This window comes from Ictalurus punctatus, chromosome 6, assembly GCF_001660625.3.
Source record: "Ictalurus punctatus breed USDA103 chromosome 6, Coco_2.0, whole genome shotgun sequence".
Classification (NCBI taxonomy): domain Eukaryota; kingdom Metazoa; phylum Chordata; class Actinopteri; order Siluriformes; family Ictaluridae; genus Ictalurus; species Ictalurus punctatus.
The window spans coordinates 26,636,387-26,657,790 of record NC_030421.2 but is presented as its reverse complement, the minus strand read 5'-3'; the positions used below and the strand labels follow the sequence as shown (position 1 = coordinate 26,657,790).

General features: G+C 38.4%; 1 protein-coding gene across 1 annotated transcript in view; it reads right to left on the bottom strand.

Annotated features, from left to right (window-relative positions):
• Positions 1–21,404, bottom strand: part of LOC108266166 (inactive dipeptidyl peptidase 10) — a 61,975-nt gene that overhangs the window by 16,859 nt on the left and 23,712 nt on the right. The window contains exons 2-11 of the mRNA XM_017469202.3: positions 21,216–21,327; positions 20,619–20,714; positions 14,420–14,514; positions 14,084–14,158; positions 13,566–13,618; positions 12,919–13,000; positions 9,093–9,213; positions 6,781–6,935; positions 386–483; positions 133–256 (exon numbers count right to left, since the gene is read on the bottom strand). Of these exons, the coding sequence (XP_017324691.1) occupies positions 133–256; positions 386–483; positions 6,781–6,935; positions 9,093–9,213; positions 12,919–13,000; positions 13,566–13,618; positions 14,084–14,158; positions 14,420–14,514; positions 20,619–20,714; positions 21,216–21,327 (1,011 nt within the window). The remainder of the gene's footprint in view (positions 1–132; positions 257–385; positions 484–6,780; positions 6,936–9,092; positions 9,214–12,918; positions 13,001–13,565; positions 13,619–14,083; positions 14,159–14,419; positions 14,515–20,618; positions 20,715–21,215; positions 21,328–21,404) is intronic.

Below are 21,404 nucleotides of genomic sequence, written 5' to 3'. Positions count from 1 at the left end.
TAAAAGACCTATAGTTAGTTGGAGAACAAAAACTCTTGTCCACATGTAGTACGTGTTTGCGTATTTGCATGTGCATCGGTCAGGAAGAGCAATCATCTTAGTGTGTGTGAAGCCATGTCAGACATCACTCACCCGTTCACAATCTCTGGTGTGTGTGGAACAGAGCGTGAGGATGGAAGTGTTTTGAGCTCTGTTGAGCCAGCGCACAGTCACATGTTCCTCGGTCACCCACCGCACCATGCTTATGTAGTACTCACTATCAATTAAATAACACAGACACAAACATGTTTACGAGTAGCATCGACATGGCATTTATTGAAACACAATTTGCCATTATCTGAGATTATAAGGCAGTTTATATTCAGTTGTTCATTGTGTGTGGTACCTTTTTTCTAGGCTACTAGGAGGCAGAAGCTCGATGGTGGGAGATGAGCCATTCAGGGTAACCACATTCAGCTTCACTGTGGGGTTTACTTGGCCAACCTGAAACACACACACATGCACAAGACATTTGTCTTAATACCCTTATGAGTACTTTCCCTTAACATTATTATCAATCCATCCATCCGTTTTCTGTACGGCTTATTTTTTGGCATGGGGAGCCTGGAGCCTCTCACAGGGGACTTGGGGCAATCACACACACTCACACACCCATTCACACACTACGGACAATTTTCAAATGCCTATGAGCCTAAAATGCATGTCTTTGGACTTTGGAGGAAATCGGAGTACCCGGAGGAAACCCCTGAAGCATGGGGAGAATAGGCAAACTCCATGCACACAGGGCGGAGGCAGGACTCGAACCCCCAACCCTGGGTGTACGAACCACCATGCCCCACAACATGATTATCATCGTGAGTAATTAATGCTATGCTAATTTCAACTTTCTATTTGGGCTATTGATTTTTCTAAATAAAAGATGGTTTTTCTTGTGGGAACCAGCCAAATGTGCCCGCATGGTCAAAACTGTCAAATATTTCTATCCTTGTGGGTAAATTTCATCCCCACCAAGATATAACCAGTGTTGGGCAAGTTACTGAAAAAAAGTAATCCATTACAGATTACTAATTACTACTTTAAAATTATAATCTGATTACATTACTGATTACTGCATGTAAAAAGTAATCAGATTACTAATTACTTTAATTTCACGTTACTATCAAACCTACGAAAATATACTACAAAGTGAAACTCGTAGTTCTTTCAGTAATTTTATGTTTGACGTGATCAGAAAAACTTGGATTTATAATAAAACTTGCCTCGGGTGTTGTCACTGTTTGTAGAACTACCAGATCGATAAAATATAAAACTTTTCTAACTAGGCTAGTTTGGTGTCACTAGCCAAGGGGAGGCGCAAATAAGCTATCATTGTCTGGGTTGCAAAATACATTATCTTTCCTTATGCTCTGCTCATATCATGTTCATGTAAACTGGAACTCCTATACACATTTACACACCTTGTTTTCCTGCTCAGCATGAGAGGATGTTACTGTTTCAGTTTCAAGCCCTTTACTGGTTTTAAAGATAAAAATAGGTGTATATCTATTTTTCCGCACACTGACTGTGTTACAGTTTGTCAGAATTGAGAGATGTCAGCCAATAAGACACGAGTATTTCCACATGTTTTCCTGTAAACCCTGTCTGATTGGTTTTGCCTCCATTCACTGAAGATATCAAATTACAGGCGATCTTCTTTTACTGACGTTCAGTTACGTAGTGATAAACCGCTCCAAGTGGTCTAAAGAACAAATCTTCATGGCGAAACGGGATTTATTTAAAAATGATTTTGATTTAACATTGTTTTCTTAACAATATATTTGTAACACAAGTAATATAATTTTATTGACATCAGTAACTGTAATCCAATTACATAAATTTAAAAAGTAATGCATGACAATACTGCGCTATCAGAAAAAGTCATTAGATTACAGTGACGTGTTACACCCAACTCTGGATATAACTAATTACTTAAAAGATTTAGTATTCAAATTTAACTATTAATGAACCTATAACATTTTACTGCCACTGACAAATAGCTCCCTAGACAATATATATACATATGCTTATACAACATCATGGTAATTTTCTATAACAGCATGGCTCCCAGCTGTAACATAAACTAGGAAGTAGATAAATAGCTTTATATTAATGAACTAGTTCTAACACATTACTGTTCCTATAGTAACAGCTCATTCACAGGGATTTTTATGGCAGACGCTCCATATTGTCTAAACTCTAATCATAAACAGATTACAGATGAGTTCTTGTTTAACAAACAAAACATGTAATCGTTGATGTGGAGAAGTTTTCTGTTTATGTAGCATTTCTTGGGCACATTGTGAAAGTCAGCCATTTTCCCAACACAGTAGAGTTTTCGGGACAGAGAAGTTTCTGCTTTCTCAGTTCTCACTCACATACTTGCATTTTTTTTGTCTTATGAACTTCAAGAGAGAATAAAAGAGAGGCTGTTGAGTGAATGGTTTTATTATACAGTTCATACAGGATTTTGCAGAGTTTTTTTGTGATTGTTGTACTTTTTATTTATTTATGGAAAACTACTTAACTTGGTGACACAAAATTGTTTTGCTCTGTCTTTCGTAGTGATGTTTACTAGCAGGCTTGGGGAGTAACGGAATACATGTAACAGCATTAAATAATCGGGATACAAAAAACTGGTAATTGTAATCCGTTACAGTTACATCAAAAAACAAAGTAATCAGATTACAGATACATTTTGTACAAAAAAAAAATAAAAAATGGGAATACTATCCGGATTAGTTTTTTTTTTTTTCATTTAAAACCAAAGAAATGAATCTTTTGGCATAACACAATATAGACAGCTGCATGATTATAGTTCTGGTTCTCTCTTGCCAGTCGTGGCTCACATGAGCAACCTCCTGGTGCATGAGCAAATAAATTTTGCGCAAAGTTAATTTGGTAGAAATGAACATGAATTGTTCTCTGGAATGCTTTTGTTAGGGTGACAAGTGATAAGTCCTCTTTATCGGACCTTAATTCGGCTTTTGTGGTCTAATACTGCATCAGGTGTGCACATGTTTACATTGCTTTAACCTCTCTCTGTAATTCCTGCCTTCTCACACACCAATTTTTCGACTATAAAATGCTTGCAGCGACTATTGACCAAATTCCTGCCTCTCAACCATTAACCTACTCTAAGGTGAAGCTCTGTTGTTTACGGTACCAAACAATTGCTTGACAATAGCAGCAAATGACAGTTGTCCTGAGTCGAAACAATGCCCATGGTCATATAAGGTCATTTTTAATTTCATGTTATCACATTGCTTCATATTACATGGCCATTCAAATTTATAAATGAAGGCGGAATGTACACTCATGGCATCTGATATTTTATTTTGTTCCATGGACATTCAAACGTGGGCAGAGTGAAACCAATTTTATGTATATGTATTTATGTGATGCTAATAGTGTGTCTTTTTCAGTGCATTGAAGTCTGCATTCATAATCACACTGTTTTGAAAAAAATAAAAAAAATAAAAAAAGGTGTCCTCTTTTTGGAAAACCAGAATATGGTCACCCTAGCTTTTGTGATGTAATGTTACCCGCATCAAGGACAGTGATCTTTTATTTATTTATTTAAAAACAAATCCAAACATTGAACAGGTTTTAAGCTTAAAGTAAGCTCCTAAATAAAAGTATTTTAAATCATATTTCTTTTTTGAGTTTATGGACATGTGGCCTTGAAGTAATCCAAAAATAATCAGATTACATTACTTTCATATTATGATACTTGGATTACATTACTGGAGTAATTTGTAATTGTAACGGAATACATTTTTAAATTAACCCTCCCAACCCTATTTACTAGTAAATGAGACCTTTCAGTTGTACTCATGTGCGATGACCATGAATTGAAGAGGGCTTTGGCTGAATGTGCATTGTTTTGAAAACTTGCAAGCTCCTGGAAATATTGAAGAGTTTGCTTGATTTTGCGTTAATTTCAGCAATCGCAAAATCTCTAAAATCCCGGAGGGACTGATTATAGCTGTTATAAAGTAAGTCAGGCACGGGAACTAACTTGTCTCTGAATTAAAAACTTGTAATTGTTGGCAAATCATGCTGTTATATAAAAAATAGTACACTTTGGAGTCGTCACACTACACCATATAACAGCATGGGCAGCTGTGTGTTATTCCTTACTCACTACAGTACATAAGGCATAATATCAATTCTAGATTTCCAACAGAACATACATAGTGATCCAGCCACAGAAGACCGAGGACTACAGTTAGTGCCTCATGGAACTTGTTTACTGCTTGCCAGTTATCAATTTAGACCACATATGTTGTTGTTTTCTTATACTGAATTACAAAATGTATACATAATTTAAATAATTGAAATTTTAAAAAGGTGAGAAAACATGCTTCAGAAGACTTTTATGACATTATATTCCAATTTGGATTTCTCGCCTTTAAATGACAAATTTAAATAGCAGTGAAATACATGCTGACAGTCCTAACACACTCACACAATGTAAGCCTGTAAGTATTACTAAAAGGATTACTTTACTTATCCCCTACAGGTGTTCAGCAGTCTGGCAACAGTTCATATAATTATTGAGGAGCTGTGTAGATAATATGCATATGAATGCAGTAATGCAGCAGCTGAGGCTTGGACTCTCAGCCAAATCCTGTCAGACCTTCCACAGGCTTGACTAATAGGAACAGAGGGCAGGGTGGAGGGTGGGCGCAGGGTGAAAGACAGCGAGCTGTGCCCTTTACTGAGGTTTCTGAATAATTGAAATGGTAGTTAACTGTGGTAGTGAAACAGCAAAAAATTAAATCGTAGTTGGAGATGGTGTGCATACTGATTACCTGTCTTAAAGAGTTTGACGCAGCACTGAGTTATATGCTGCATCTCATAATGAGGGATTTTTGCTAGTCTCATTTGGTGTGACTGGAAGTGTTCTGATGGTCATATGGTCCATAAACTCAAAGACCATAATTGTAACATCTAGGAACATAACAACGTAATATATATATATATATATATATATATATATATATATATATATATATATATATACTTTCTATCTCTCTCTTTTTATTACTGCTGTAGTCTGACAGTTACATTCAGTCCTGAAGCTATTCTTTATGTGTAGTGTATGTGTGTGTGTGAGTGTGTGTGTGCACGTAATGATGTTTTTGTAGTCGTGTTAGTCTGCAGTGCCGTCATTACGCATGCTGCTGTCTCTAAGAAAGATGAGCTGCTGTCATCTTTACAGACTCACACACGGCATTTGCAAAAAAATTTTTAAAAAACCCTCCAAAATTATATTTGCAAGGTTTTTCTACAGAAAATGTATTATTATAGAGAGAGAGAGAGTATTTATGTATATGTATGTATGAATGTATGTATATATATATATATATATATATATATATATATATATATATATATATATATATATATATATATATATATATATATATGTGTGTGTGTGTGTGTGTGTATATATGTATTTCTGTATATGTACGTGTGTGTGTGTGTGTGTGTGTGTTTATTATTATTTTATTATTTATTCTGAATTAATCCCATCTGTTTGTCCAAACTAAACATGAAATATAAAAACACTCTCAATATGCAAATGTGCCTTTATGGGTTAGCCGAGCTATTCAAGTGTATGTAGTCTGCAGCTGTATGAATAAAACAGCAGTTGTTACTCAGCTAAATGATGATAAAGGATGTACATTATTAACCTCTTACTCCTGGGAACTTTGTGAGGAAGTTTAATCAGAAAGTGTAGGAGTGTATGTGTTGGTATGTGTGGATGTACAAAATTCTTAAAGATCATTAATGGGAATGTATAATTTTTAGAAATTAGCTTGAATGCTCAAATCAGTTTGTTTGCTTACTTGTTTGTACTTTAGTGATAATTAGAATGATCACGAAATCCTTGTGAAATTTCTTCAGTTCATCAGTTGAATGTGGTCAAACAACATACAGCACAGCTGACAAAACAAGCTGTGTCCCAATCTGCTAAATATTACATTTATATTAATTTATATAGCATTTTTAGTGGCTAGCACGTTTGTCTAGCTCCTCTGGGGTTGTGATTTGACTCCTGCCTCTGCCCTGTGTTTGCGCATGTTCTTTCTGTGCTTCAGGGGTTTCCTCCAGGTACTCCGGTTTCCTCCCCGAGTCCAAAGACATGCATTGTAGGCTGATTGACATTTCCAAATTGCCTGTAGTGTTTGAATGGGTGTGTGATTATGTGTGTGCGATTGTGCCCTGCGATTCGTTGGCACCCCGTCCAGGGTGCTCTCCGCCTCGTGCCCCGGGTTCCCTGGGATAAGCTTCGGGCTCCTCACGACCCTGTGTAGGATAAGTGTTATGGAAAATGGATGGATGGATTTTAAATGTATCCCTAATGAACGAGCCAGAGGAGACACTGGCAAGGAATATCACCTTGAGGCAACAAGAGGAAGAAAACTTGAAAGAACTAGACTCAAAAGGGAACCCATCCTCATCTGGGTGACATCCAGATTTTCAGAAGCAAATCCAGAAAGAGAAACTCCACACAGACAGCTCAGGATCAAACCCCAGGTCCTGGAGCTATGAGACAGCAAAAGTACCTGCTGTGCCAACACGTATCCTTGGTTTGATTACTGGATCTGGTCATCCTGGTTTGATTACAAGGCATATATCTACCTTGGTTTTGAAACATATTACAAAAATACCTGAAAATAATTAGATATTAGCCCTTTAAATGGTGTGTACATGAATGTGTGAGGTGCGTACCTTTGGGTAGGGGTAGTGTGTTCCACGTGGGTAGAGCGCCCCAGTAAAGTGCGGCAGCAGCATGTTTGGTACAAGAGTGTTGTTGATGGTGAGGAATGCAAGGCTGGATCCAGCTGGAGACCACCAGTGAGCTACTGGTGAGTGCAGCACCCCCTCTAACAGCCAAGCCAAAACGAAGTAAACAACACACCTAAATTAGATTCCAAGCCATTCCATTTGAGCATTCCACATTCAATGTTAACAACATATTAATTTTTTAAAAATTGCATTATACTTAAAGCTATACTTATGTATACTTACTTAAACCTAGGGTGCATAGTGATCACTGAGTCAGGGAAGAATTAAGTACTCTATAATATGATGTTCTTATGCTGTTGTGAGCTGTTCTAAAAAGTCTGTAATATTAATTCACAGGAGTGTCAGTGTTGCATCTAAACTGGCCTGATATATGTACATATCGTCTGCCATACACCAGCACTGTCATCCTGTCATTGTCATAAATATCATTTATAATGAAAACTTTGTGTTAAATTGAAAAAAAGAAAAGAAAAAGAAAACAGAAGCCTTTTAAGTAGTGGTCTCAGACTCTTGGACCCCACTGTATATACACAGATCAGCCATAACATTAAAACCACATTCTTAATATTGTGTAGGTCCCACCAAAACATCTCTGACCCATTGAGGCATGGACTCCACAAGACCTCTGAAGGTGTGCTGTGGTATCTGGCACCAAGACATTAGCAGCAGATCCTTTAAGTGGCAAGGTGTGGCCTCCATGGATCAGACTTGTTTGTCCAGCACATCCCACAGATGCTTGTTCGTATTGCGTTCTGGGGAATTTGGAGGCCAAGTTAACACATTGAACGTGTCCTCTTTCAGCAAGATAATGCGCCGCCCTACCACACTGCAAAAATTGTTTATGAATGGTTTGAGGAACATGACAAAGAGTTCAAGGTGTTTGCTTGGCCTCTAAATTCCGTCAATCCAATCGAGCATCTGTGGGATGTGCCGAACAAACAAGTCCGATCCATGTGAGGCTCCACCTCACAACTTACAGGACTTAAGGGATCTGCTGCTAACATCTTGGTACCAGATACCACAGCACACATTCAGAGGTCTTGTCAAGTTCATGCCTTGATGGGTCAGAGTTGTTTTGGCGACACAGTGGGGACCTGCACAGTATAAGGCAAGTGGATGTAATGCCATGGCTGATCTGTGTATACAGTATACATAGACCTTGAACAGTGTTCATGAGCTGCACTCTGAATGCCTTTACTTTCTCCCCCTTTAGAGATCTTTATAGACTTCACAAGATCGTAGCTATTATGTACCACACTAAGAGATTTGAACGTCTACCACATACTACCACAAACATGGCCTTATTAACCTAATGGATATTACATGTGCACTGCTGCTTCACAGCTGAATCAGTGCAATCAGAAGCAGTTCAGGTAATTATAGTTAAATAGAGAGAATTGCCCTCTATAATGAAAAATATAGATCATGGCTGCAACAGCACCATATTGCAGCACTGCTGGAATGCAATCTGTCCAACAGCTTGGTGTCCACACAGTGAACACTTTAAACATATTCATTTCAGTTAGGAGTGAAAAATTGATGCGAAACTTCATATCAAAAAATGTTTTGTGATTTAGAAGCTTATTTATTTTCTTGTTAAATGCAGCCAGATAAACAGAATATACTTAAGAAATTCATCACAAAATATTTATCAATATGCATAGAATCTGTATCATGCATAGAATCTGTATCTTTATTATCTTTATTAAATATGTATCTGTAAGCATATTAAATGGTCTGCACTTATAAAGCGCCTTTTAACCTTGGCGGTTCTACAAAGCGCTTTATACTGTTTCTCATTCACACACACACACACACGCACACACACACACACACCAGCTCTGCAATGCAAGGCACTAGCCTGTCATCAGGAGCAACTTGGGTTTCAGTGTCTTGCCCAAGGACACTTCGGCATGTGGAGGTACCTGGGCCGGGGATCGAACCACCAACCCTGCAATTAGTGGACAACCTGTTCTACCACCTGAGCCATAGCCGCCCAAATGTATTTATTACATAAAATCTTTAATATATACTAAGTCTGACCAAATCCTTATGTAGGTCTGCTTGAAAGACCAAGCTAAGTGATGTTTGTTACTATGGTAACACAAATAAAACTCGCCTCTATAATGAAACATTCAGCTTTACTTAAATACTGAATTTTGTTAATATTGTCAAATAATATTATCAAATAATACTGTTTTGATTTATGCACATGTATGTGTTTGTGTTTTTACCCTCGTACAGCCAGTCAGGAATCCCATTGAACACTAATCCCTCTTGTCCTGATGATGTCAATCTGAGAGAACTGCTCTTTACATCCAGCTTGTAGTAAATGTTATTTTCAAAGATATAAATCTGAGAGACAGACACAGAGACACAAACAGAGATCCAGTTTTACATGTCAAGATGCAGAAAATGTGTTCAACGGTGTGTTTGAAGATAAACTTCATCTCACAAATCTTACGCTCTCTTTCTGATTTCTGCAGGTCTTCTAGACTTCTACAGAAACAATGTAAAACAAGGAGGAAATTGCAGAGTACTTTTAATTTGGCACCAGATGTGAAGAAATAGGTGGGTGGAATTAATGTGTAAACACCCATATTCGAAAATGCAAAAAAATCCGAAACTAAGAATTAAGAAACTATTAGAAAACATTGGAAATGGCTTTGGTAATACTTTATTTTAATAGTCTATTTTGGATAGACACTCTACAAACCATCTATGGACTGTCATGAACCAGCCTGTCAAATGATTCTCAACAACATATCATGATGATTATTTAGCTTTCAACATGTTATGAAATGTATCAATACAGTCCACATGAACTGCATTTGAACTTGTGAATGTGTGGGAGGAGAATTTGAAAGTCTAGAGATGATCTAACAAACATCAATTGATATAAACTGCACCTTACAAAGAAAGCAAACGCAAAAGAGACAATATGCTAGTGCCAGGTCAACTCCATCTGTGAACTCAGTTCCCAAGAATATACCGTGGCCTACGTGACATGGCCGCCTCAGCCTACGTTTCCCAGAACCTACCTCTATGACACTATTGATCGCATGCACCTGTTCCATATCACACACACACAAACACACTCACACTTAATAAGAGAGACTTTCACTTGCTGACATTTGCGAAGTAAATGCTCAGTTTGTCCATCCGCCCTTGACATTTACCAAGGCTTACTTTCCTGTGTTTGTTATCCGGTTTTGACTTTGTCTTTGCCCTGTTTATGCTGATTGTGCCTCACCTGACCCTTGCCTGTTTATTGACCTTAATTTTGCCTATCGTATTGAATTTTGCCTGTTTCAACTAATACATTTTGCTCTGCTGCATTTGCATCCATCTCACCTCTGCTTATTGTGACAGCTAGTATATAGAGTATGTATACATTATCTACCAAACATCAACAACCATTAACTGATAACATAGTGACAATCTGGTTGATGGCAGTCATCTGACTGGTTGTTGACAGTCTGTGGATTGTCTGTTGACTGTTTGCGGAGTGTCTACGATAGCGTCTGAATTAAAAATGTGCGTGATCAAGGGTTTGGGTTACTGAAAAGTGCTAATATCCATTTCGGGTTGTTTGCTCAAAAAGTTTGGGAGTCCCTTCAGTAATACAAGTGATGATGGAAATGCATCCGATAATGATTATTATTTAACCTTGTGAATATAGCCACACACATTTCCAAACTGGCAGTCAGTTTTCCCTCTCTTTAATCATCCACTTACCTTTAATCACCAGACCATTTTAGCTATCTTGTTTTTCCCTCTATATAACCAATTAAACCATTGGATGATCACCCACTCTAATCTCACCCAGTGTATAACCATTCTCTCTATAATCACCCACTCTATAACCACTCACTCTAAAATTGCTACAGTTGACTCTATCATCAGTTTATTAGGGCAAATCATTCGGAGTAAAAACAGCAGCGAATTAATGCAAGAAAGTTTCATACTCCAAGCCTACTCCATAAAAGTTTGTTGTTATATAAAATGGAAGTGAGTGGAAGAGCAATTATTTAGAAGTACTAGAGCAAACACAGCACCCAGCTTAAGCAGTGAGTTAAAGTATAAATCATATGAGAGTTACATGTAATAGTAGCTATGCATACATTTATATGTATACATGTGGCAGGCGATTTTGTCCAATTGAGACAGGATACAATCCATGCCTAGAGCACAGCAGTTTTAACAGCCCTGATCAAGGGTCCAACAATCACCATCTGGTGACTTGTTGATTTCATAGACTTCCAGTTACAAGCTCAGAAACTTATTAGCCCAGGGGTTCCCAAACTTTTCCAGGGCAAGGCCCCCCAAATGGCATTAACATGTGACCGAGGACGGAGGTCTTTAAAACACATTAAAAATACAGACTTCTGAATATATCCCCGTTTTTTTTATTTATTTATTTTTTAAAAATAATTACATCTTACATCTTTATATTATATTACATTATGAATTGATTGTGTGTGTGTGTGTGTGTGTGTGTGTGTGTGTGTGTGTGTGTGTGTGTGTGTGTGTGTGTGTGGTTGTCTGAAAGTGAGAAAGAGAAAATCATGTATTTATTTTTCACACCAAATTGTTGAGGCCCCCCTGGGCGCCCCCTGGCGGCCCCCAAGGGGGCCGCGGCCACCACTTTGAAAACCACTGTATTAGCCAACGAGTCACTGGTGCTCACTCCAAGTTTTCACTGTGCAGATACAGTTGTATGGTAAAGTCCTGAGCACTTCAAACAGACCTCACTTGGAGACATTAATTACAACGTTAAGTTCCTCAATGAGTCTTTTGATAGTTGGATATATTTTTATCTCTTAGGAGTTTTACTTGGAGCCCTGACTGATAGGATACTCTATTTTAGATATCTACCTAGAACTATTATGGGTTCCCCTAGAGACACAAACCAAAGAACGTGTTTTTACTAAAACAGATGGAGGACTGAGTAGAAGATAGATTAGTCTACAGATGCACGAGCCATGCAAATACATACGTCATTACTTACTTAATTACTTTCTCTGCAAGCACATTGTAATAATGGATGGTAATTATGCGATTCTAATTCAGGGATGTGTTGATTGTGCATTTGTATGTAAGCCCTGAAGTGCAGGTTGCCTGCAGCGTCTCTGGAATTACTCAATACTCAACTATTTGGAGAGAGTGAGAGATACACAGATTTCACTGCTCTAAAGCATACACAGAATTTACTGCAGCGGAGGTGTCACTGAAAATATATATCCCACATTACTGACTAGCGCTAATACTTTTATCTCATCTTACCCAAACACTGATAAATAGCAGCGATGCTATAAAACACTAATAAATCAAAGCGTTCAAAGGGTCTGCATATGCCTAGGATATGCAAATGTTCATGAATATCTAATCTCTCTCACTCTCATTCTCTTCCCCTCACTTTCTCTCTCTGTGTGTGTGTGTGTGTGTGTGTGTACGAGTACTGCATGTTTCAGGAGATCTGAGTCTTCTAGTGCAATAGATTAAACTGCAAATGCATAAAAATGAGAGGAACACAGAACACAGATACTTTTCTCAGTAACTTCTTAATTACTTTCCCTGCAAGCACATGGTAATAATAGTGGCATTATGTATTTGTAGGTTAATATGATACTGAAAGCAGGTTGCCTGTGGCATAGCTAAGAAAAAATAATAATTTTTACTTATTTTGCAGTATGCATATGGTCTTCATGCTTATGCTTGCAGACATAGATATTCTGATTAACTAGGATAAATAAATAAATAGATAGATAGATAGATAGATAGATAGATAGATAGATAACCACCTCACAGATTGGATATGTCAAAGCCCTCCAGCATGCTAGTAATTGCACACATGTGAGCATATATTTACTTCCTCCCTGGATTTCTGATTCACAAGATAATTTTAAAGTGCACAGTGTTGTGGGCAATGTGTTAGCTGTTGTTGTTGTTTGTTCTGCATGGCTGCATGGTGCTGTGTAATGTTACATGAGGTTTCAGTGTGTTCTGCTGTGCTGCTCTGTTGGACTGCGTGATGATGAGCAGTGTGTAATTACTCACCAGCTGTTGCCCCTGAACTCCCCATGAGGCAAACTGCAGCACCGAATCTGATACCTCAGGCGGGTTCAACTCATGCACTTCTCTATAAACACAAACACACACACACACACACACAAACATTTGTCTTACTATACTGCAGCTAATTAATGTTAGGTTATGCCCTTTTTTCTTTTTTATATGATTTTCTTCTTCTTCTTCTTCTTTTAAAAAAAATAAATAAATAAAAGCAGCAGGTCTTGTATAAAAAGAGTTCCTTATGGGGACCAGTCAAATGTCTCCAGAAGGTCAGAACCGTTAGATTTTCCTATCTTTGTGGGGACATTTGGTCCTCACTAAAATATAAAACTATGCCCCTTCCCCGCACAATGGCTAAGTGGTTAGCATGGAGTGCGTAGCGTTTGTATTTTCCAAAGACATGCATTAAAGGCTGACTGGCATCTCTAAATTGTCCATAGTATGTGAATGGGTGTGTGCGTGTGTGTGCCATGTTAGCGCCCTGTCCAGGGTGTCCCCTGCATTGTGCCACGAGTGCCCTGGGATAGGCTCCAGGCTCCTCCGTAACCCTGTGTGGGATAAGCGGTACAGAAAATGGATGGATGAATGGATGCCCCTTCTCCATTTATAAATATTTTGATGTGCCTCAGTACCTTGTATGCAAATTGTAGATCAGGTAAGACGCCAGAAAGGAGTATTGATACACCTAAAACAGGAAAATGATCAAAATGAAGAATGCATTCCTAAAAAATATGTATCAAGTGTAATGATTAAATGAAACCATCGACTGGCAGTGTCTCAGACATATGCATCCTTCTATAGTTTATACACAGCAACAGTCAAATCACTGTCCACAACCTGACACCACTACTGCATGTGAATGTGTGTGTGTGTGTGTGTGTGTGTGTGTGTTCCAGTGAACACAACCAGTCATAAACATTATTGATCTGTAAAACTGAATAGACTCCAAACCAGTGCCTGCAATCTGGACTATAACATCACTCAACCTGAAGCTGAACTTAAATTCATATATGAGTGTACTGTAGTTTTGCTATATACTATTCCCAAAAAGCTACCATATTTGAAACTTTTAAAAATTATTATGGCTTTTATACTAGATTTGAAACAAGGGAGGAAAAACAGTGTAGTTTGCAATGTAAGAGCCTCTGACCTTTTTGACATCATATGTTAGGAGAACGTAGTTGAGATCTGGTGAGACCGAAAATTTGGAAGCTTTAAATGTTACCTGTATAAAAATACAAATGACAATATTTGAATATATTACACACGCACTGCCATGGGAAAAACTGATTAAGGCATTAGATTATGACCAGGTATCACTGATATTATGCGACTGTTCTTTCAAAAACATTACGTCAGCACGATAATTCAGAATTGAAATTAGTAGTAAGGTCACGGAAAGAATCAGCCTGCCCTAAAAGCATAATAACTTATAAAACAGATGAAAACATTGGCACAGTGTTTAAGAGGTTAAAAAATTACTCACAAATGTACTGTTTTTCATCAGAAGCTCAGTCTGATTGGTCTGGATATTTGCTTTCATTACGTTTCCATCTCTTCTCCTATAGATGATCTCCACCGCTGAGGCGACATGTGAGACAGGGTGAGAGAGAAGAGGGCCATCATGTTCAGACTGCGCATTGTGAATGTGACAATGTTCTGTTGACAATGTTCTTCTTCCTCTTGCTGTTTGACAGCAATGATTTTACAAATCAGACCACAGAGAAGAGATCTAGACATCCCGAAGCTCTTTGCCCATCACACTGACACTCACCTTAACTCTGTGCACTACAGTGTTAACAAGGCTAAGTGCAAGATGCTGCTGCTTTTCAACCATCAATGCATGTGTGTGTGCGTGTGTGTGCGTGTGTGTGTTTACAGATACAAGTGTGAATATGTGAGTGCTTGTATTAATTTAATGTTTACATAAACATGGCAAATTTGACCTTGTGGCCTGCCTCTGCCCTGTGTGCGTGGAGTTTGCATGTACTCCCCGTGCTTCGGTGGTTTCCTCTGGGTATTCTGGTTTCCTCCCCAGTCCAAAGACATGCATTGTAGGCTGATTGACATTTCCAAATTGTCTGTAGTGTGTAAATGGGTGTATGAATGGGTGTGCGATTGTGCTCTCCAATGAGTTGACACCTCGTCCAGGGTGTCCCCCACCTTGTCTCTCGAGGCTCCAGGCCCATCGCGACCCTGTGTAGAATAAGCGGTACAGAAAATGGATGGATGGATGGATTTGACCTTGTGGGAACATTGGGTTCGTTCCCATGAATAAACGTAATTAAAATATAAATCTGTATATATGTCTTTTCAAATTAAATAGAAAAAAATCTCTTTTTGGTTAGACACATCATTATGTAGATAAAGTAAATAGAAATAACCCAAAAAATAGTGAAATACGAGACAGAGAGAGAGAGAGAGAGAGAGAGAGAAAGAGAGAGCGAGAGAGAGAGAGAGAGAGAGAGAGAGGGAGAGGGAGAGAGTATTTGTGTGTGTTTGTGAGTGAGAGAGAACCAGAGTAGTGGGATTTTGTGCAGCGTGGAGAATCAGGTCTGAGAAGTGACTCTGTACTCTGGCTGTGTTTAATGAGATTTCTGCAGAGCCTGTACAAAGCCTGGCTGACACATGAAAGCAGGCGGTAGCGTGGAGGGCAGAGTGAGGAACCAAAAATTACAATCTTGTCAGTGAATGACTGACTCCACAAAGCAGGTTGGGATAGACAAGCATTAGGAGGACAGTGAAAGAGACACAGTACCAACAAAGTTACTTAAAAAGTGGCGTGTAAGCCTTTGAAAAAGCAAGGAAGTGTGGAAAGATGATACTAGAACGACAAAAGAAAGAGACCCAGACACCAGCACATTAGATTGACTTTCAGTGGCATGTATTACAGAAACTCAGAGAGATGGAGAACTATACAACAGAACCATGAGAGATGCATGAAGATTCATGTATTACAGAGACAGAGATAAAAACTCTCAGTGCTTGAAGGACTGGGTACTAGAAGAACACACAACACAAAAGTACTGTTAGGCTAAAAGGGACACATAAAAGACTTAGAGAAACTGAGGGAGAGAGGATAATAGCTTTTTAGAGAGCAGAGCAGACACAACAGTATTTCAGTGTTCGATAGACTGGATGTGACCCAACAAAACAGCAGTGTTAGAGAGAGTGGAGGAGAGACACAGCAGAACAACAGCACTGGAAAGACTGGAGGAGACACAGCAGAACTGGTGAGACTGGAGGAGAGACCCAACAGAACAACAGCATTGGAGGGACTAGAGGAGAGATACAGCAGAACAACAGCATTGGAAAGACTGGAGGAGAGACACAGCAGAACAACAGCATTGGAGAGACTGGAGGAGAGACACAGCAGAACAACAGCATTGGAGAGACTGGAGGAAAGACAAAACAGAACAACAGCATTGGAGAGACTGGAGGAGAGACACAGCAGAACAACAGCATTGGAGAGACTGGAGGAGAGACACAACAGAACAACAGCATTGGAGTGATGGAGAAAAAATAACAGCTACATTTTTTTGTGTTCACACTAGGAACGTTATTTAAGCCATTTATTTGATCAATATTAAAAATTATGTTGGCTAAATACTGTAGTTGATGAACTGGAAAAAGGAACCATTAGCCAGACAAGGTTCCTTTGCTGTTTCATGTAAATGTTTTTGGTGCCTAGTTGTACTGTAGTGTAGTACATTCATCTGTTGAGGGAGAGGATCATGAATTGCAATGAAAAAGCTAGGAACATCTGTAAAACCAGGCAACGGAAGACAGTGAACTCCATGGTACCACTTCACAAATGTCTGCAAGTGAGACTCCTTGTAGTACTGCCCAGGAGGTAGTTATACTGAATGTTGAATGGCATTTAATACGTGGACCTTCTTTCAAGTGTGCTTGTGCAATCACGCCTTTTACCCAATAGGCCAATCTGTCTAAAGAGAGCACAGCCCTTTTATTGTGCTCTATTTTCCCACTGCCATACCTTTTTCTTCAACCTTTCACTACTGTTTGGTCAGTGCCATGAGCTTCATCACTAATTCAGTTCACATCACTTCCCTGGTCTGCTTCCCTCTTTAAATACTAATGCAAATTGAGACATGAAAAAAGAAAAGCTGGTTTCTTAGAGGCATCACTGTGTCTCAAAGGGTTAATGTAACGTCTGCTTACAAAAGTGAAGTGACTGAAGTGCTATGTGCTATAAATCCAGACTTAGCAAGTTTATTATCCATCTAGCCCAAGTTCCAGCCAATTGAATTAAAAGCATTTTGTTTTTATATTTTTAATAAATGCACCCAATAAATATTGTGTTATTTTGTGGCATATTGTATAATGTATATTGTTTCTGATATTTAATAGGAATCAATTGTGCTAGCTGTTTTGAAACTCACAAAACCACATCCCTAAAACAGCAAAAATGTCTTTAATAAATGCACAGAACAGAAAATTGTAACATTTTTCTCAGTAGCTTGAGGAAGAAAAAGTTCCTATATTGAAGAAAGGGGGGCAGACTGGATTGTTGTAGTGTGTGATAGCCCGAGGAACGAAAGAACTAAGTATTAGGTAAATCATCCTGAGTACACTAACACATTAGCAGAGCTGTCTAATTATTCAGTTAAGTAGTGCTTTATTGGCCTGAATGCTACAGATCACCCAAGCAATTAGCATATAGAAATAGAACATAACTCTTTAAGAAATCTGTGCATACAAATATCACTATATTTTTGCTAACACTCATGCAAAAGAAAACCTTGGTAAAGATGGAAATTAATAAATAAACTAGGATCTGTGAGGTGAATCTGGGTGACTCAGTGTCCCTCACGCTGTGACGTTCTGCAACTCATTTTCTTCCCCAAGGTGACCTGTAATTCTTTATTCTGTTCATTGGAATAAATTGGAATTGTGCTATTTCATGAAAGGACATGTTTCTTTTCAGAACCTTTTCACAATGTAGGAGAAAGTGTATCACAATCTCAACTTAACCAGTCATGTCTCTGGCAACCAGGATTTTTTTTTTTTTGTGTGTGTGTGTTTTCTGCATTTTTCAGTGGTCACAGAGGACTTAGGACACTTAGGATGTAATTAAAATGTTTCTTCATATATACACTGTATGGCCAAATGTTTGTGGACACCTGATCATCACACCCATATGTGGTTCTTCCCCCAGACATGTTCACAAATCTCTGAAGTCTCAAGTCTCTGAGGTGGAGCCCAAGTCACATCTCAAGTCTCTGAGGTGGAGCCCAAGTCAAGTCTCAAGTCTCTGAATTGGAGTCCAAGTCAAGTCTCAATTTTTAAGTCATCAATTTTTAAGTCATTTTTATTGGAAATTCGTTTTGAAGTAATCTTACAGCATGAATAGCTTGATTACTCTCCCTTCAAAGTGTGATTTATACCATTTGGAACGCAGGGACTGTTACCAGGAGAAAAAAACCTGATGTTTATTTTGAGCTATTTGAGCTGCCGTAGTTTGCTGTAGTTCTCAAGCAATGATGGGTAAAGTAATCTTCCAGTGAGCGCCGGCAGTAACAAAACCCCTGTGTATAGATGCAATTTAACTTGGTAAACTTTAATATTATATGCATATGGTAGCTAATACTTGGGAGGCATGAAAAGGAGACGGAATGACGAGAATGACCTGCTGCCCTAGCCTCCAACTTCTCCCATACCTCGCAACAGACGAGAAGGTGGTACAGGCTTGCTCCTTACTGGAAATGACATCATGTTTTCTGAAGCCTCTCAGCTCGAAAAAAACGGGAAACAAACTCTCAGCCAACTTCCGGCTACAAATGTAAGTAGCTTGTTATTGTTGTTGTAGCTCTCAAATCTGTACTCACATTAGTGATTTTTAAACTTTATTTGATGCTCAATATACAGTTCATTGAGTCTAACAACTTTTAAGTGCTTAATAATTTCTTTTTTTTAAACCCACTAGCTTGCCTGTGATCCTGCTTGACATTTTATGACAGAAATGTGTATGATTAAGCTTACAAATTTATATGACATCTAAAGCAAATATTTTTATTTATTTATTTATATATTTATTTATCTTTTGGTGATGTTTTACAACGTGAATACGTAGTCATGTCACTGAAAATTGAGTTTTTAGTGTCCCAGTGCACCAACTCGTGTACACAATATACTGATTCACTACCTACTGAACTAGGGAGCTGGTTGAGACATACCCCACGTCACACTCCTGAACTGACCCACATGCTCAAAACAATAACAATTATGACAAAGAGAAACTTAGGGATTGAGCTCCAAATGTGATCACATCAACTGAAGGAAAAGATCAATGATATAGACTGTCCTATATACGATAATTTACAATATCTGCAAGACTATGAATGAAAGCCAAGTTTATCATCTTCACAAGAGCTGATTACAATCTTGTTTAGTGACGTTGTTTAACGTAATTCTGTTTTGTGGGCCAGCATTGGCAACAGAATGGGTTGCCACTACTGACAAAACCATCCCTCAACAACCATCCCCCAAAAATATGTACAGTGCCCATTTTGTATATTATCTTCACATGTAAACATACAGTTTCACTTTTTTTTCTGTCTAAACGAGCACGAATCAAATGTTTGCTGTTCACACGATCACACATCTGGGAAAAGATCGGATTAGGCCCCTTCTGCCTGAAATGTGAATGCATGCTGAGAATTGCATCACAACAAATTTGGACTTTTGAAGAGATGAATATCACAAGAGTATAAATACTCCCCAATGTAAATACACCCCAATCAACCACAGCATGAGTCTTCCAAAGAAAATTTAGCCAACTGAGCAAAACATTAAGAAATGTTATTAATAAAATTTAATTTTCATACATCGCCTGTTTACTAAATACCACTAGTTTACTGTTGGTCATGTGACACAAGAGGAAAGGACTTGTTTGTAGAAATTTTATAATCACTTCGTTTCACATCCTCCATGTAACCTTCACACTCATACTATCCTCATCTAATATTTATTTCCTTAAATATTTTATCATGTTTGCTAGAAATATCTCCTTATTACTATGGAAAGCTGTCAGTGTTACATTCCATTATCATCACCTGTGATATGCAATTGCAGAGAATTAAATTACCGGAAAACTTTCCGGACTTAAGAGTAAAACTGCCATTATAAATCCTTTAAAAAAAAAAGTAGGTCTTATTTCTCTCTTTCATCAGGCAATTCAATAGTGCAGCATAAAAATATTTCTATAGGGGTTTTGTGTATGTCTATCTATCTGTCTCCGCTTTTCTTTCTTTCTTTCTTCCTCCTTTCATCCCACGCCTCCTGTCTCTGTGCATCCGACAGATCCATTCTTCAGCACTGACACGAGCTGTCTGGAGATCTGATAATTACGCCACACATCTGGACTCATCTCTCTTTGTGTGTGTGTGTGTGTGTGTGTGTGTGTGTGTGTGTGTGTGTGTGTGTGTGTGTATGTATGTCTGTGTGTGTGTCTGTGCATGTGAACACCCTGTGGTCCAAGACTGATAGTGGCAGCAGATGGAGGATGTTTATGATGGCTGATTTAGACAAAGACCCAAAGACTGGTCTGAAGTCACACACACACACACACACACACACACACACACACACACACACACACACACACACACACACACACACACACTTTGATAAATACAGACCAACATGAAATAGAGGTCACTCACCACTGATCCACTGCACCTCGGGGGCTTGAACCTGAAAGTCTCTGAGGAAAAGGTCGTCCAAGGTCAGATGAGATTTCAGAGCTTTAGTTCCATCATCTGAATTCAAACGTAAAACACACACACACACACACACACACACACACACACACACACACACACACACACACACACACACACACACACACATACACACACACACCTATACTGGCTTACTATCCTTGTTAGGACCTTTCATTGACATACTTATTAATGCACCTAATTAATGTTATGCATACACATGAAACCTCAAAAAGTTCCTTTAATTTTTAAATAAAAGCTGCAGCTTTAGTTAAAAGAAAAAGAAAAAAACTTCTTTCCTTGTGAGGACCAGCCAAAAGCCCCCACAAGTTCAACACTATCAGATATTGGGAACATTTGGTCTTTACCAAGATATAAAAATATGTATTCTCACACACAGAAAAGGCCACAGACATAACGCATCAAATATCAAATTGAATTCTATATCAGATATTGTAATCAAATGAATATCATATTAATTACATGATAATAATCATACAAGTATGCGTGCATGTGTGTGCACAAGTGCGATTCAAAAACCTTTAGAAAGAAAGAAGATGGCGAGACTAATCAGAGACAGCACCACCAGAATCACCAGCAGAGAGATGCCGATCCCTTTCCAGTTCCTCTCAAAACTTCCATCTCCCAAATCCTGTACTCACAGAGAGAGAGAGAGAGAGAGAGAGAGAGAGAGAGAGAGATTAGTATTGAGAGAGTGAGCTGACATTT